The sequence below is a fragment of the Patiria miniata genome, unplaced genomic scaffold, assembly GCF_015706575.1.
Source record: "Patiria miniata isolate m_02_andy unplaced genomic scaffold, ASM1570657v1 HiC_scaffold_6, whole genome shotgun sequence".
NCBI classification, from domain to species: Eukaryota; Metazoa; Echinodermata; class Asteroidea; order Valvatida; family Asterinidae; genus Patiria; species Patiria miniata.
This window is the reverse complement of record NW_024037073.1, coordinates 16,755,314-16,771,866: the sequence shown is the minus strand read 5'-3', so window position 1 is coordinate 16,771,866 and position 16,553 is coordinate 16,755,314. Positions and strand designations below refer to the sequence as shown.

General features: G+C 42.0%; 1 protein-coding gene across 2 annotated transcripts; it reads right to left on the bottom strand.

The window, feature by feature from the left end:
- Positions 1-753: 753 nt before the first annotated feature.
- On the bottom strand, positions 754-15,875 carry LOC119743513 (alkaline phosphatase-like). 2 transcript variants are annotated; one of them, XM_038219935.1, is made up of 10 exons: positions 15,587-15,875; positions 14,012-14,238; positions 7,846-8,020; positions 6,957-7,132; positions 6,211-6,313; positions 4,958-5,056; positions 4,712-4,852; positions 3,682-3,873; positions 2,241-2,378; positions 754-1,751 (listed from the first exon to the last, which is right to left on the bottom strand). In XM_038219935.1, exons 1-10 carry the CDS (start codon positions 15,660-15,662, stop codon positions 1,486-1,488), a joined length of 1,593 nt encoding a protein of 530 aa, XP_038075863.1. In that variant the 5' UTR covers positions 15,663-15,875; the 3' UTR covers positions 754-1,485. The 2 variants fall into 2 exon arrangements, with proteins under 2 accessions (XP_038075863.1, XP_038075864.1); XM_038219936.1 differs by lacking the exon at positions 15,587-15,875 and adding an exon at positions 14,390-14,458.
- Between the last annotated feature and the right edge of the window lie 678 nt (positions 15,876-16,553).

The following is a 16,553-nucleotide window of genomic DNA, read 5'->3' as shown; positions in this document are numbered from 1 at the left end:
GGGATAGTTTCAGAGGTAAATTGTATTATCAATTGACTGTCATTGAAAGTTAAAACCGTTTCATTGCGGAGCAATAACTTTACTCAGAACGAGTGCTTTGGTTAGCTGCTGCCAGGTCAGAAAACTTGATGGTTGCTGGCCGTTATGTGTGCAGAATTGAACCTTTTTGGAGGGTGATAGGCGTCAGGTCCGTATGCTGATAGTAAGTTTATGGCTGGATTAAACCAAACGGTACGAAATGTGCATATCGTGCATAGGTAACCAACTCGAACCCATATTATTTACTGCAGTAGGTGGCTGGGAGTGAGAGCACGCTGGCTCGGGGGCGTTCTTTCTTTTGTATCTGGAATATTTCTTTGGCTGAGTTTCCTGTACCAATGCATTAATCATCACTCTTGCTGTTACAATACCATTGATGTCACAACACCAGTTAATCTAAATAAATGGGCTTATCAAGATTCACCACTAATCCAAGGCTTTTGAATGTTATTTCAAGAGGTCCACACCCTCAACCATAGGTAGAGTCCTCCTTGACAGGAGCCGACCCGCTCCTCTTCCATGACAGTAGTAAAATCGTGTTAAAAAATGTCCCCCTCCCTGCAATCTCTGCCCATAGCCAAATTGTGTAATTAATGCAGTCAGTTATTTTACCACACACCGTGGATCAACCCCTTCCCCACTTTTTTTTCAAATCACTTTCATAAGCCCAGTACCCATCACACGCTCACAAAAAATGGTGAGACCTCTTTGAAATAAGCGGTTCCATCACTCGGTTTATTCAACGTCATAGATCGCTGGATACCAGACGTAATATGAAATTTTGCTGAAACTGTTATAGGTCTACAATCAAAAATATTGGGTGGGAGGGGGGACAGCTTCGAAAAGACAATGTAACGCTTAACAATACGCGGGATTCCATATACAATGTCTGTATCGTCCGTTTAAGACCGGCCACGTGACGGGCTCTCGACCAATAGGAATGGATAAACTGTCTACAGGTATTTATGAATAACATTTAAACCTAACCTAAAGTTACCCTCACCAAACTTGTAAATCTTTTTGTTTTGGTATCACACAAGGAATCGATTTAGGCTATTTGTATTTGTGACAGCAAACTTATGCTAAGAAATTGGCTTTAAACAAGTATAATATATAGGGAGACATTCAATTAATTTCTCGATCTACCTTGTCTCCGAAAAGGTAAACCTTTTTTAGCAAAACGTGTCTACCTAAAGGGCCAGTGGTGAGAATTTATGTACCAATATACAAAGGACAGCCCACTTTAACTTTGGTAACTTCTGTTTAATTCCTACATAACACTCTTCTCCCAGTACAACTGCTTTCAATAGATTTGTACACGATTTCCAACTGAGGAAGGCTGGTCAATCGATGACACATTTTTCTCACATGTTCCTTTTTAGTTCTGTGTATTCGGTGCACATCATACGGATCCACAAAAATTCCCATGAGAAACTGAGTCACTTTCTAAATCCAAAAACGCACGCTCAGGAATACAGTGACCAATATCAGCCGCAGGTTGAATCCATGGCGAGAGGGCGCGCTGCTCATGTCACAGTGCTCCTTGTAGTCCAAACAGGCGGCGTAGCGTACCACGTGTGCGATGTAGTTCTGCTCGTGGACTCCGTGGAAGAGGTGGGCCATGGGTCCGTTGGCGTAGATGGCCACGTCCTCCCCGGCATGGCTCTCGGAACTGCGCGGGACGATGGCCGACTGTTTAAAGTCAATGTCACCTGAAAACATAACCAAACAATGAACGGATGATTCTTTTTCCAAAAATCTCTCTTCTGTTTCTTTGTTTAAATATAATTATTTGGTCGTTCTATACATTAAGGTCAACAGTGTCACCCTTTTCATGTTCCTGTTACATTTAAACTTGGTCAATTGCCCTTCAAGTGTCGTTTACAAAAGACTTCAAACCACTTTTTATTTGCTCTGATTTGGTGGTAACCTGATCTGGCAAAACAATCGTGCATCCCTTTGGTCTGTGTGTGCCTACCCTTTAAGCATGCAGTTCATGGTTACAGTATTGGACAACTCATCCTCACTTAGGAGAACCAATCCAGCTTGTAAAAAGACGGTATTTACTTCTGTTTTGAAATCAATGGTGCTCAGTCATCCATGATGTAAGGGGTACAAGTTAGGTATCACTGGGAAGCTTGTAAACCATGTTCTTTTTAATACCCTTTCTGATACACCTTGCACAACTCTTGATATACTACCTGTGTTCACGTTGGTAAGGTTTCGTCTCCTCCCTACAGCATTGTAGCTGTCTCTCTCTATCTCGCCGCCCGGCCCGTCTGCATAGTTCAGGGTCGTGTAGGGCATACCGTCCGAGCCTTCACCATCATCGTATAATCCTACAGTTAAAATTAAACCAGTCTCACTTACGTAAATTCAGTATTATACCTATATCTGCATATCTACTTGGAAGGAAAGTGAAGATCAGTGTATCAGAGTGAAGCATCTGAAGTAGGAACATTCAAATCAACCAGTTCATAAAGTCAATCTGACTCATGATCAATGCAACTATAGTTGCAACAAATTGCAGTAGCGGCAATTCGGTGTCAACAACAGAAAAAGCATCGCCATCATCAACAAAGATGTTGCCATACGAAAACAAAGATGTTATCATAAGCAACACACGTAGCAATAGCAGTATGGAAACAGAAGCAACAGCAGCAACAATTGCATCACCAGCCATCCATTGAAACAAGTCCAAATGAAACAGCAAGAGCAGTGACAACAGCTGAAACAACTTCAAATTCAACAACAACTGCAGGGACAACAACTGAAACAACTTCAGAGGCAACAGCAGTGGCAAGAGCTGAAACAACTTCAGATGCAACAGCAAGAGCAGTGACAACAGCTGAAACAACTGTAGATGCAACAGTAACAACAGGGCAGTGGCAAGAGCTGAAACAACTTCAGATGCAACAGCAAGAGCAGTAGCAAGAGCTGAAACAACTTCAGATGCAACAGCAAGAGCAGTAGCGAAAGCTGAAACAACTTCAGATGCCACAGCAAGAGCAGTGGCAAGAGCTGAAACAACTTCAGATGCAACAGCAAGAGTAGTGGTAAGAGCTGAAACAACTTCCGATGCAACAGCAAGAGTAGTGGTAAGAGCTGAAACAACTTCCGATGCAACAGCAAGAGCAGTATAGCAACAGCTGAAACAACTTCAAATGCAACAGTAAGAGACGTAGCAAAAGCTGAAACAACTTCAGATGTGACAGCAACAGCAGTGACAACAGCTGAAACAAGTCCAAATAAAAACAAGCGAGAGCAGTAGCAGCAGCTGAAACAAGTTCAAATCCAACAGCAACAGCATGTAGCTACAGCTGTAACAACCTCAAATTCAACATCAAGAGTAGTATAAGTAGCGGAAACAACTTCAGATGCAACGGCAACACAGCGTGGCCACAAACTCAAACTACAGTAATAAAAGCGACAATAGCGGCGCCGGTTTTAACAATATTCGCCTTCCAGCCTCCATTAACTCAGCAGCAGTATAGCAACATATGAAACAATTTTAAATGCAACAGCAAAAGCAGTAACAATAGTAACAGCACAGTCGACAACATCATCAACAGCGACAGCGGCGACATGAAACAAAATCAACAAAAACAATCCCACCACAAAACAACACTTCCAATCATTTACCTAGAATAGGGTTGCCCCGCAGCGGGTAAGCGCCGAAGGACATAGTGTGGCTGTGGTCAGCAGTTACGATGACCAACGTGTCCTCCTCGTTGGTCAATTCCATTGCCTTGATCACGGCTTCCTCCATCGCAAGAGTGTCCGTCAGGGCTCGTGCTGCATTGCTTCCATGGTGGGCGTGGTCAATGCGGGCACCTGTGGGCGTCGAGGAGAAAGAAAAATCGATCGAGACATATTTACATTTTACGAACAATTTTGAACACAACTACAATATACAGAGTGTCACCCCTGACTCTACTTCTGTAGAAACATTCACTTCGCTTAAATCTACTATACAAGGATTAACCGGTAGTTTAAATTGTGGAGCGCCGTGGTCCGACGGCTGAGGTGCTAAACTCAAGTGCAATAGTATATACGTGGGTTCGAACCCTGACGGGGAACATTGCGTCATTGTTCTTGGGTCGAACCCTGATAAGAAGAGCACTGTTAATACAACGTTATGTTTATAACAAGCAAAAAGTTAGGTCCCAAATCTTTCGTTTTCTCTGTTTTCCTTTGTTTTCCAATACTGTTAATACAAGGTACCTGTTATAACAAGGTAATTGGTCGAATCCCAATGACCTTGTTATAAAGGTTTTCGACTGTATAATGGCCTAATGAACAGGGCTTATAATAAATTGTGCAGCGCTTTGATATAAAGCGGTACATATTAAAAGTACCAGATTATTATTATGTTAGTATTCGTGGTAGTCCGTCGAGTTCGACGACAACGCTACTGTGCGACTCATCTGTTGGGCGTCCTCGGGTGGATTGTACAAGCCGATCCTGGAAGCACGACGTTTTGCACAGAATTGATGGGGCAAGGAAAGTCCGCTGTGGCTGCCACTCCTCGTGCCGCTGTTGCCCAGTGACGTCTCTCTTTTGCGTCCTCCAGGTGTTGTTAGTATTATTAGAATTGCAAATACTTTATGGCTTCCATTACGGATGTTATACCGTTTATAGAGTAATTCCTCAAATACTCTGACAAGAATACCTTCAATAACGAGAAAGTAGCCATGGGGGTCCTTCTGCAGTATCTTGATTGCCTTCGCCGTCATCTCGGCGATAGAGGGCTCCCCAGCTTCATCACCCGCGCGGTCCACCTCAAAGTGCATGTGACTCGGCTCAAACAGACCTGAGGTCAAAGGCAAACAACTTGACATCAATAACAACCTCATTTAGTGGTTAATAGAAAATAGCGTCTCCCCGTACCCACTCTGTTTGAATGGTTTGAGCATACCGAGAAGAGCATCTGTTTCTGCCGGATCCGCGTTGTTGAATTGCTCAAGGTTCCAGACGTACTTGGTGCGATCCGCTGCTTTCTTGCCCATCCATTCCTCTGAGTTGTAAGAGTGGAAACAACAGTCGGTCACTTATGATTATAGCCAAGCCTCATGTTTTCTAAGGTGATTTCAATTTTCAAGGGGGCCTTGGGTAATTGTAATACACCGATTAATGTAAACAGAACAGAGCCTACTGACCCATTTGGGAGAGAACATTGGCAGAGGTTGATCAAGTAAGCACATCTCGCTTATCAGGCAATCGTATTTCACAAAGTTATTGAGAAGGTAATTTCACAAGGTTTGTGACGTAGGTTTACATGTTGCTACATAGCAAAAATTACATTTCTACAATCTTGTATTTTTTTTGGGTAGAATTCATACCAAACTGTGTTTGTCCTCTGAACAATGGCGTTGTCATACATGTTGCGATGGGGGCGATGAAACCTTGTCGCTACCAGTCGCCCCCCCCCCCACTGAGATTTTGAGTTTCTAACAAAAATTATCATGAAATGTTCCAGCGTTCCAAAGCCCCCCCCCCCCCCCCCCCCACTGAAAGAGATATGGTAATGAACCTCTGGCCCGGACTTTGGGCTTCCAATTCTGAGCATTTTGGATGCTATTGGGCTCGTAAGTGGCGCTATTTTGCCATGTTGTGGAGGGATCGTTTTTCAAGATGGCTACTTTTCCGCTTTGGGGAAAATAGGGGTCGTCTTCTTTGGGTGAGAATATCTCGAAAAGACAATGGTCAACCCACCAAAAAATGAAAAGAAAATGAAATATGACACATTGATCATCATTTTTCTGTGCAGCTTCAATACCTATGAGAGTTCTGAGTATTTTTAAAAGAATTTTGAAGTATGCGCATTTAGCACTAGACTAAGTGTCTATGGGATTTTTTTTGCAGGGTTGCACCCTTAAACCCGCTGCACACGAGAGCAACATGCTGAGCAAACAGTAATTCGAGGCCGTTTGCTCAGCACGTAGCTCACAAATCCCCGTTGTATGTGCGGTGAACTTTTGCCGAGTTTTCCGGTCGCGAGGATACATATTTTCCTCCCGGCCTCGTGAGGCAGAAAACTCAACAAAATTCACCGTACACGGTGATATTTTGTGAGCTCCGTGCTGAACAAACGGCCTCGAATGACTCTTTGCTCAGCGCGTAGCTCTCGTGTGCGGCGGGGTGATACCAATATTGGTCGAGTCTCAATACCTATAATGTTGCGGCCGTCCGTCCGCTGTCCGACCTCGTCTGGGTACTCGGGGTCCGTCTCGTTGGTGTCGGTCAACTCCCGGCGGCCGCCCCCTAACACCACCTGAGAAAAAAAAACAGTTCGAGAATTCGGGATTTGAAGGGGACCTAATTGTTAGTGTACAGTGATGACGTGCCTGTATTCGTCCCTACTGAACCGCTCGCCGAATGCATGTACACATGTACATGCATATAAAAACCAATATCAAAACTGTTCGTTTCGTGTCCACGAGGACGGACTGTATAATGTTTCTGAGGGAAAAGTTTTAGCATGAACTCACAAAGGACAAGCAATGTTTATACGTACTGTGAAATATGTTATTTGTAGGGACATTTTTATGGTAATTGTCCTCGATGACTTTATGGGCCAATGCAAACTTAGCTAAACAAATAATTGGTGGAAGACAAAGTAACGGTAACACAAGTACTACGAAAAATTTGATAAAAAAATTGCTTGGTGAAAATGCTCATCCAGGGAGATATGAAATTTATATTTCTTGTGAATGGTTCTGGACTGATATTTTGAGCCGGTGAAATGTAAAATTTCGGACTAACGAAATACGAATCATTGACCTTATATACACTGCGGCACGGCGCATGTCTCGGTTCACAGAACAATGTGAACACATCGATATGTGTAGACCGGTAGTACAGGTAAAAGGGTCTAGATTTATATGAATCCAAATTTTGTAGGAAACCAGTCTTACATCGAACACGTGGCCGTTCTCGACAAGCTGCGCCCCGATGTCCGTGCAGCCCTTGGCCGCTTCCTCCGTGGGTATGTCGCCGTCGTTTTCCCAGGAGCGCTTCGGGGTGTGGGCGTAGAGAGCAGCCGGTGTAGCGTGAGTCACACGGGACGTGGTAGCGAAACCAGTCGATTTTCCTTTCGAAAAAAGGAAGCGTTTTCACGATGAGTTGTTTCCACCACAAGCAAGATTTGGTATACTTGAAAGCACAACTCACTATATGAGTTATATATGAGTAACATTTTTTTTTGACATGCAGGCGATAGGTTCTGATTGTATGAGGTAAAAGTACCACGTGGCCAAAGGCAATCCGGTTTCCGCGTGGTCGGCCACCATAGGCAAGCGTTTGGTTAGCAACCACTTCGTGCGTTGTAAACTCAGTATAGACAGAAGGGATTATTTTCATGTAAAGTAACTGCGACTTCTTTATCAAAATTGCGTAATGATCACTACCTGTGCCGTGATATGGACCTTATTCAATGGCGACGCTGACTTTTGGTACCCGGATGTGGGGTGGGTCGTGAAAGAACCCTTCCTCCATGGTCTGTGATACGCATGAATGGACAAAATGTGTACATTCATAATTTTCTTTGAATTTAAACAAAGCAAAATGAACCTGTCCACATTGAGGGCGTTCTTTCAAAGCTCTCTATTGGCCTACTGTAGTACATGTCAAAAAGTCATTACACTTTCTTGCTCATGTGCTTTCAAACACCAAGTTTACATACCCTCGGTCCAAAAGTAGTGCAATCTTCAAAAAAAAAAAAAAAGCAGAGGTATTTTTGCCTCAGTAGTTTTAAATGCTATACGGTGCTACAATCGGCCCCGGAAAAGGGACTAAGTTGGTTACCTGCCCGATGGGCTAGGATCAGGAAGGAATCCACTGCTGCACCGATACTAGACGCGCAATCTCCATCTCGCCCTCTGGAGTCCAGACCAAACATGTTGTTGTTGGCCTTCACGCCGCAGAAGAACGCAGTGGCTGAAGAGCCCGAGGATACAACTTGCTTGTCCACACCGTAGGTCTGTGTTGGGAGTGAAAAGATAAAAAAAGAAATACAATTGAAAAAAATCCATATCTACGGACATCACTTATTTCAATGTAATTTTGAGGCGCCAAAAAGTTACATCCTGTATCGTTATTTTCTCTACTTTCCCTCCTCGACTCTCACCCTCTCCTCCCTTCTTTCTGTTTGTCTCATATTAATCAGTTATTTACTTAACGATCATCTATGGAAATCGAACCTGGAGAGCTCTCAATCTGTCATTATTAAATACACCAGTCTTATCCGCTCCACCACGCGCGCTACGTTGCCGGCATTGAGATCATTTGATATATTTAAAGTGTCCGTTAAAGTATTAGACTTATGAATATTTAATAAATTAAATATTCATGAGAAATTAAAGATTCATGATGAGGTACCGCAATGTTGTTGGCTAATGCATTGTCATACGCACGGCAGACTTCCAGATTCTTCAATATGGCTGCCTACGTGATCGGCTTTCCGAACGTGACGATGTTTGCACCCAAAATGTGCTCTGAAAACACCTTTTTCCTGAGATGTTTTCAGTTTTCCCAAGCCTAATGAATTTGTCTTCTATTGTAACACAATGTGAGATGAAATGTTATCAGTTTGGCGGCGATTGTGTGATTTCCATAGGGCTACATGGAATTCGTACCAAAACAAGTTACCAGCAGTGCCAATTTTACCTGCTTACCATTGAATTAAGCACTCATGATAACCCATGTACTTCCAATGCAAGCACAGATCGGAGCATCTAGAACAAAAATGGAGCCGTTAAGCAAGGAAACTTATTTTGCTTAACAAAATGGGTTATCAGTTCAAGTACCATGCAGTGGGCCCAATTTCTTGGCTCTGCTTACCGTAGGCGAACAATCCCTGCTTACTGTAGGAGAAAATTCCTTGCCTACGGTGAGCGTATTTCACGCGTAAGCGAGGAATTTTGGTGGCTTCTGCGCATGCGTACATCCCATAACTAGGGCTTCTGTGCTTACAGGATTGGCACAGAAATGTTATGCTAGGGCGGTTACCACAAAATGGTGATCGTAAATACGGAATTCTGTGGTTAGCAGAGCCAAGAAATTGGGCCCTGATCTCTATATAAAGAGTACGGGATAACGAGGAATGTTGGCTTCAGCGCATGCGTACATCCCGTAACTAAGGATTATTTGCTTACTGCTTACAGGGTTAGCACAACATTTTTCTGTTTGCGCGGTTTAACACACATATTGATCATATAAGCGCGGAATTCGGTGGTTACCAGCGCCATGAAATTGGGCCCCGCCAGCCAGTAAAATATGCTAACCGTTGCTCATGATATTCTGGCATAGTTAGTTAAATTTCATCCTTTTCAATACGAAATCAAAGCCGTGAAATTTGGTTTTACTTTTCTTTTTGGATTGAAGTCATAGGCCTATAGACGTCACTACAGACGTATGTTTATAATATGTCAATTCGGTATTTCAAAATAGTCTGGTACACAACAAGATTTGACGAATTTTTCGGGATAAAGGCGGCAGATAAATGCACACGAGGCCATGGGGGACGTGGTAACCGAATCTGCATTCTGTGTAATTTTTTGTGCAATCGAAAAGAGATGGAAACTTTCGTTCGCACACACATTTGGACACACAAGACACCTAAAAACACTTCGCTGCATGTTCAAACGTTTTTTTTTTTGGCAAAATGTTATTTCAGAACACGACGATCTCTTCAATTTTGCTGGTACCCCGCTATGCTTTTGCACGCATACGATGAAATGTTTATCACGAAAGAGAAAAATGGTCAAATCATGATGCGCACATGCGCAGTTGGTATACCGAAATGACTTATTATTGACCTCTGGCCTGGCGACATATTTTGTTTTCCGTAGGTGGGTGAAGCCATTCATGAAAAAAAATCAGTAGTTTCGATAGAACCACTGCAAGACACTCAGGTTCTCGGGCTCTTTTTGCCCCTTAAAACTAAAGTTATCCCAACGATAGATCATTTGCAGAAGAAAATTTCTCGATGAAAAATGGGCATCGGTACTGGATTTGAACCAGGAATTTTTCGATCCATAGTTGCTTTATCCAATATGGACTAGACTACTAAGATTAGGCAGGCTAGACGACAGACGTTCGTGCTGTAGTTGACCGAGTAGCTACAATGGTGTTGGCGTCATTGTTCTTTTCTTACGAATAAACATATTTTTTTCCATTGAAACTATTGAATTGTTCGTGATATATTGCTTCACTCGCTCACGGATTAAAAAAATATCGCGACCTGCCGCAGGGCAAAAATGAATGTCATGCCACGTACGTGCGTCATTGCCGCATCTGCGGTTTTTAAACTCTCAGACTGGCAGGAGCTTGTACATGTCACTCGGTGGTATGGTCGGTCGATCGGTCGGTCGGTCTGTCTCCGGAAAATTTACCAAAAAGCTCCCTAAGTTTCCCACAAAATATAACTACCAGATTTTAATTTACAAAAAAAGCAAACAAAATCAATGAAAATACTTAACAAAAATTGCTTTTAGCGATTCGGAAAGATGTTTTTGAAAAGTTTGTAAATGGAGGTAAAATGTGTGCAGTAATGTTAGTCACGTGATATTTATCACAAATCGCTATAAATCTAGGTAAACATCTGAAGTATGGGTTGCATATGAAAGGACCAAAGCTTATTGTGCACTCGCACTTGTTCAAATTGTAAGTTTATATAGCCAGTCTACGGTGAGGGAATCGTCAGCAATGCGCATGGTAACTATTGGAATCGTTGAAGCTGTACAGACATTGCCTGTGCCCTCTTTTCAAATGGGTCATGCCGGAAAGGAAGGTTTCAAAAGTTTGGGAAGGTTGGCAACTTTTCAGATCATTTTTGGACATTCTGCAAACACTCCATGATGGACACTTTTCAGAAAACAGGATGATTTAATACCAAAAAGGGGCTTGATGTAGCTAAAAATACAGTAGTGTATTTCAGGTATTTTCAAGTCAGGGTGTAACTCTTAATTGACAATGGTAACCCCATTAACTATGCCCAATTCAACAAGATTCTGCAAATTTCAAATGATAGAAACCTTGAGGGTTAAGGTCAGTGACGACGCTAGGGGCGGGGGGGGGGGAGTGCAAGGGGCAATTCCCCGCCCCCTCTCCAAACAAAATCGAACAAAAGCGAAAAATGTAAGGTAAACGAAACAATACGAGACTCGAAGTCGATATTTTACTGTATATTTATGACTGGAAACCCTCTGCGAATGGTCCTAAAACGCGGCTATGTGTACCTAAATAATTACGTGACTATGAGTTTTTGAAAAGCCCCCCATCTTGCCCCCAACCGTAAAATGATTTGTTTGCCCGTAGTTTGCCCCCCCCCAAAAAAAAATTGTACAGTCTGGCCTGGCCAATGGTTAAAGGGCCCACGCAATGTTATTGGTTTTTAAGCACTCCTTTAAAAAGCAAGATTGTGTTCCATATAACCTGATTTTCAATTTTCGTTTTGCCACTTTCAAGGGAATTTTGGTGCCTTTTTGGTTTTTACCTAATGAGAAAGTTACATATTCATGAGCAAAAGCGTAATTTCATTTCAGGCAGAAACGTCAATGTTACATTTATTTCAGCAGGAAAAGTCGTCAGAATTGTAGGGATTTTGTTGTCGTGAATGTTCTTTTCTTTGGTGATTCGTTGTTGTGTCAGTACACAGCAGTAAGCCAATGAGCAAACTTTTCTCACAAATATTTGCAATGAAAAAGCCCCTAAATGACATCACAGCAAATTCCTAAAATTACATCACAGCAATAGCAACCTCAGTTGTTTGGAAAAGCACGGAAAATTTTTCAATATTTAAATAAGTGCACTTTTCAATAAAATTAACTAAAGAAGGGAGGTCAAATAGTGCTCATACATTTAAGAGGAGTAGAAAGTTACAAAAATGTGTTCCAAAGAAAAATTCATCTCATGGGGCCTTAAAGGTTAAAGCTGTCGTGCATCATCTATTTTGTAGCTTTCGAGCAAGTGTTTTGTTGGTATTTGTTAACAATAATTCCCAATTATACATCTAGGCCTAAAGTCAGGTTGGTTTCGGTTCCATACATCATTCTGCGGATTTCATATGACTTTCTTTGTTACGTGAGATCAAGGCTACGGCAGAAAACATGGTAAGTTCGTGGAGCGGACTGTATAGACGAACACGTGTATTCAGCATGTAGAACTACCTATTCAACGAAAAATTGTTTGGAAGAAGGTTTTTTTTAACGAAAGTCAAGCGTGTGTGTATGCTGGCTTGTTTCATAGCTTCAGATTTGGACCAAATATAAACAGAAGTGACTGGAAAACTGGATTTTATACAGACCATGTATTTTACAGATCTAGTTGGCCTCCCATAAATATTCCGCTGGATGTTTATACAAAATGCCTATAGCACACCAATTGGTGGTCTAGTTCACTGACCTAATAAACCATATAGACGTCTCTTAAATTATATCGTAGGTCCGGCAACCGTCATTGATAAAAAGAACATGAAGCTAAAAATCCTGCCTCGTCTCGTGAGTGCTTATTAACGAGAAGGAACAAAATATGTGCTTGGCCGGTTTTAAACACTATGTTTAAAACCGGTTTGGAGTCTGGACGCTGATAATGACACCCATATGTCTTTTGCATTACGAACGTCCACAGTAAAGAGGCCACTGCTGGTCAGGGTTTGTGGGAAAACAGCTATAGGGACAAAACGAACAAACAGAGAAAAGGTCGTTGGAAACTCGACCTCATGTCATATCCAAAGAGCAACCGTGATTAAGTGTAGAGAGAATCAGTCCGATGTTTTACCACACAAAGCCTCAAACTGTAAATACACTCTAAAAACATCAGGGTCAGATTAACCCGAAATGCTTGTTCTTTTGGGCTCAACCCTTTTCCGGGTCGAAAATGACACTTTTCCGGGTCATTGTGACCGGAATAGTGTTCTTTTGACCAGGAAATTAAGTGTCATTTTGACCCGGAAAAGTGTCAGGCCAAATAGAATCCGGAATCCGGGTCAAATCTGACCGGGAGTTTTTAGAGTGTGTTTTCTCAGTTCAAAATGTGTAATCGTTGCAGCGTCCTCGTTTGCTAAAGAAAAGTGTGGCCTATCACTCTAAAAACTCCCGGGTCTGATTTGACCCGGAAACTGACACTTTTCCGGGTCAAAACGACATTTCTTTATCACATTTTGCGGGTCTTTTTGACCCTGACAATTCGTCACCGTTTTCACGAACAGCCACATACTATATATATTATGTTGATTTTGAAGTAAAGTGTTTTCGAGATAATCACAAAAGAAGTTTCTCATATTTTAAAACTGCAAGAAATACTACTTTGCAACAACTTTGTGCAGCAAGAAAACCATCACACGATTCTACGTGAGCTGAAGTTTTACATAAACCCGGTAATAAGACTTAATAAAGCAGTTAATTAGTGGAAATTAATTAGTAAAGATATGTGGCTCTTTGTGAAAACGCAAATTCACGTTTCCGACATATTGGCCCTTTCTGTTCAACGTGTATTTCCATAGGCGCGCGTGAGTACGCGCGCGCGCCTGAAAATGTAACAAAGATATGTGGCTCTTCGTGAAAACGCAAATCTCATTTGACCTACTTTTACGTATTTCCGTGCAATGGGTTTTGTACGCGTTCAAAGGGCCAAAATGTATGTGGCTCTTCGTGAAAACGCAAAATGCAGTTATCGAGATTTCTGCCCCTTGCAACATTAATGTAACTTAGAAATTAATGATGTTTTGCTTACAGAAACATGTCAAAATGGTTAAGTACATTGTTTTAATGCGAAATGTCGAAAAAAATCAAAATCGAAAAAAATTGTAATTTTGGAGATATGTGGCTCTTCGTGAAAACGGTGACGAATTGTCATTTTGACCCTGAAAAATGTCATTTGGACCCTGAAACGTGTCAGGCCTAAAAGAACTCGGATTCCGGGTCAAAATATAACCCGAACGTTTTAGAGAGCTGTATTTTTGTCCGCCTACCTTCGACAGGGCAACGCTGGAGAATTCCTCCCACTTTAGCACCGTCTCCTCCCCCGGGTTGCCCATGTTCTGCCCCTTCAGGATCCGCGCCGCAGTCACGGTGGACACCCCCATGCCGTCCCCTAGGAAGAACACCACGTTCTTAGCCACGTTCTTGTTCAACGTGCGCTCGCGGTTTAGGGCACTCTGCAACGTCTGTTTTGCCTGGTCGTTCCAAAATGTGGCATCTGTTAAAAGTAAAGTCAGTATCCATTGCCATGTTTTATTTTTTATCTTTTCGTTAGTCGCGGACGGTAAAGCCTAGTTTTCACATTGACGTAAGAAACGCTTAACGTTTCTTAACTAATGTTGCCGACAACCCTTACAGACGCAACATACCTGGCAGACGATCGGCAAGTTGAACCCGGAGTAGCATGAATTTAGGTTTTATGAAGTACGGACTCATTGGGGGTACTGCGCATGCTCATGCATAGATAATTAGGAGGGGGACCGGTCACGTGAGAGGGTTTTACCAATAAAAGGGGAAAAAGAGTCCGATTTTCATGAGAGTCCGATTTTTATATGACACCGGCTCAAATTTGCCGCGTACTGTCTGCACAGTCTACGTTCGCTTAAAGGGTCCATGAGATGTTTTTTTTTCTGAGGAACACATTTTATTGAACTTTAAATGTTCTTAAATGTATGAAAACTGTTTGACATTCCTTTTCGGTGAATTTTATTGAAAAGTGCACTTCTTTAAACATTAACAACCGAGAACGTTGTTGCTGTGGTGTCATTTTAGGAAGACACTGTTCAATTTAGGGGCTTTCTCATTGAAGATATTTGTGAGAAAAAAAAGCATACTGGCCCTATCGAAATAACTAAATTATTCACGACTTGGCTCCAACCGTCTTGGGAATCAAAATTACGCGTCCCGGGCAGGGGGATTTCGCAACCCCACTTGCTTGGTCCGGGGGGTCACTTTTAATCTTGTGCGGGGGGGGGGGGGGGGGGGGTGGGCATGAAAAATAAGTAGGTTAGGCCTATCGTTGCATTTGTACATTCTACTTAATGTAACTTGAAATAAGTGAAATTCCATTAAAGTCTGGCTCCAACTTCTGTAAATGATTCTCGAAATATGCAAAAAATTCACACACAAAAACGGTTATTAATGGCTAAATGCTAAAAGAAAAAGTATGGTTTCTTAATGGCTAATTTTTCCTCACTTTTTTTTTTTCCTCACTTTTTTCCATTTTTCCTCACTGGACTTGTAATGTAATTGTATGTATTGATCTACATGTTCACCATTTTAAACATATTTATGCTGCAATTTTTAAAATCTTTTTAATGAGTACAGCGCCTAAGAGCATATTATGGATCCGGGCGCTATATAAGTGTTAATTATTATTATTATATTATTATAAATGCTTAACGGTTTATCCAGTGCAACATGTCAAAATTTAAACATCTAAATGAAAACATGTCGTAGTTAAACGTGTCAAAAAAGTGGGTATAGGTCTACAAGATATGAGTTTAAAAATGTTGGATCCATGCAGGGAAGGAAGCTATAAAAAAAATAGTTGGAGTGAAACTCACCCTGCGATTGGACCCGGCCACCGACCAGGAACAGGACGCAAGCCACCGGGACCAGAAGCCGCGTTGTTAGACCCATACTCGTCGTTGGGAAAATCCTTGTTATTGCTGACAAACGGAACGGGAGAATGATAGATTTGGAGCTTTCGTTTGACGTGTGAATGAGGCCTTGTGTTTGGTGACAACTAGAAAAGAGTTTCACATTAAGGCTACGGTGGGCGGCACTCTTTGGCGCTGTGACATTGGCGTTAACGACAGATGGCGGGCTTCATTTCTCAACGTTGGGGTGCAGGCCAGTGAACCGGTCCGAAATTGCCTACGCCGACCAAATCACGATTTGTATGCCCTTAAATTCTTCAGTATTTGAGCATATTGTTGGCCATGACCTTGAGGATTCCTCAAAAAAACCCTGAAGGGTGTAAGCCGTGTAGAGGACTGCAAACTGAGCATCGTATTAATTAGTGTGAAATGTGGATGAAAGGCTCTAAAATGGCGCTATGGTGCAATGGAACGTATAGGCATCCGTTTTTAAAATACCGATGGGCTTCAGTCTTGCTTAAGGGTGATCATCTTTGGATGGAATTTTAAGTAATGCATTAAATTGAACGGTAGCCAGGTGATTAATCATAAAAAATAGACAAACTAGACAGAAGATTTAGACAAAATATTGTTTTCTCTCCCTCAACAGTGTCTTGTGTTAACGCGGAGAAAAAGTTGGCGAGAGTGCAGTCCCAGTCCAAACAGACCAATTTCCACACTTTTTGCTCGGAAACGATAGTCATGGTCGACAAACTATCTCAAAAATTAAGTAATGCATTAAATTGAACTGCGGCCAGGTGATTTATCATGACAAATAGACAAACTAGACTGAAGATTTAGACAAAATATTGTTTTTTTCTCCCTCAACAGTGTCTTGTGTAAACGCGGAGAAAAACTTGGCGAGAGTGCAGTCCCAGTCCAAACAGACCAA

Bases quoted from the DNA above. Each gene is read 5' to 3' on its own strand.
- LOC119743513 (XM_038219935.1), bottom strand. From the start codon at position 15,662: ATGGGTCTAACAACGCGGCTTCTGGTCCCGGTGGCTTGCGTCCTGTTC. The intron at 14,239-15,586 runs GTGAGTTTCACT...TACTTTTAACAG, and splicing joins TGGCCGGGTCCAATCGCAGG to ATGCCACATTTTGGAACGAC. The intron at 5,057-6,210 runs GTATTGAGACTC...CTTACAACTCAG, and splicing joins GGACGGCCGCAACATTATAG to AGGAATGGATGGGCAAGAAA.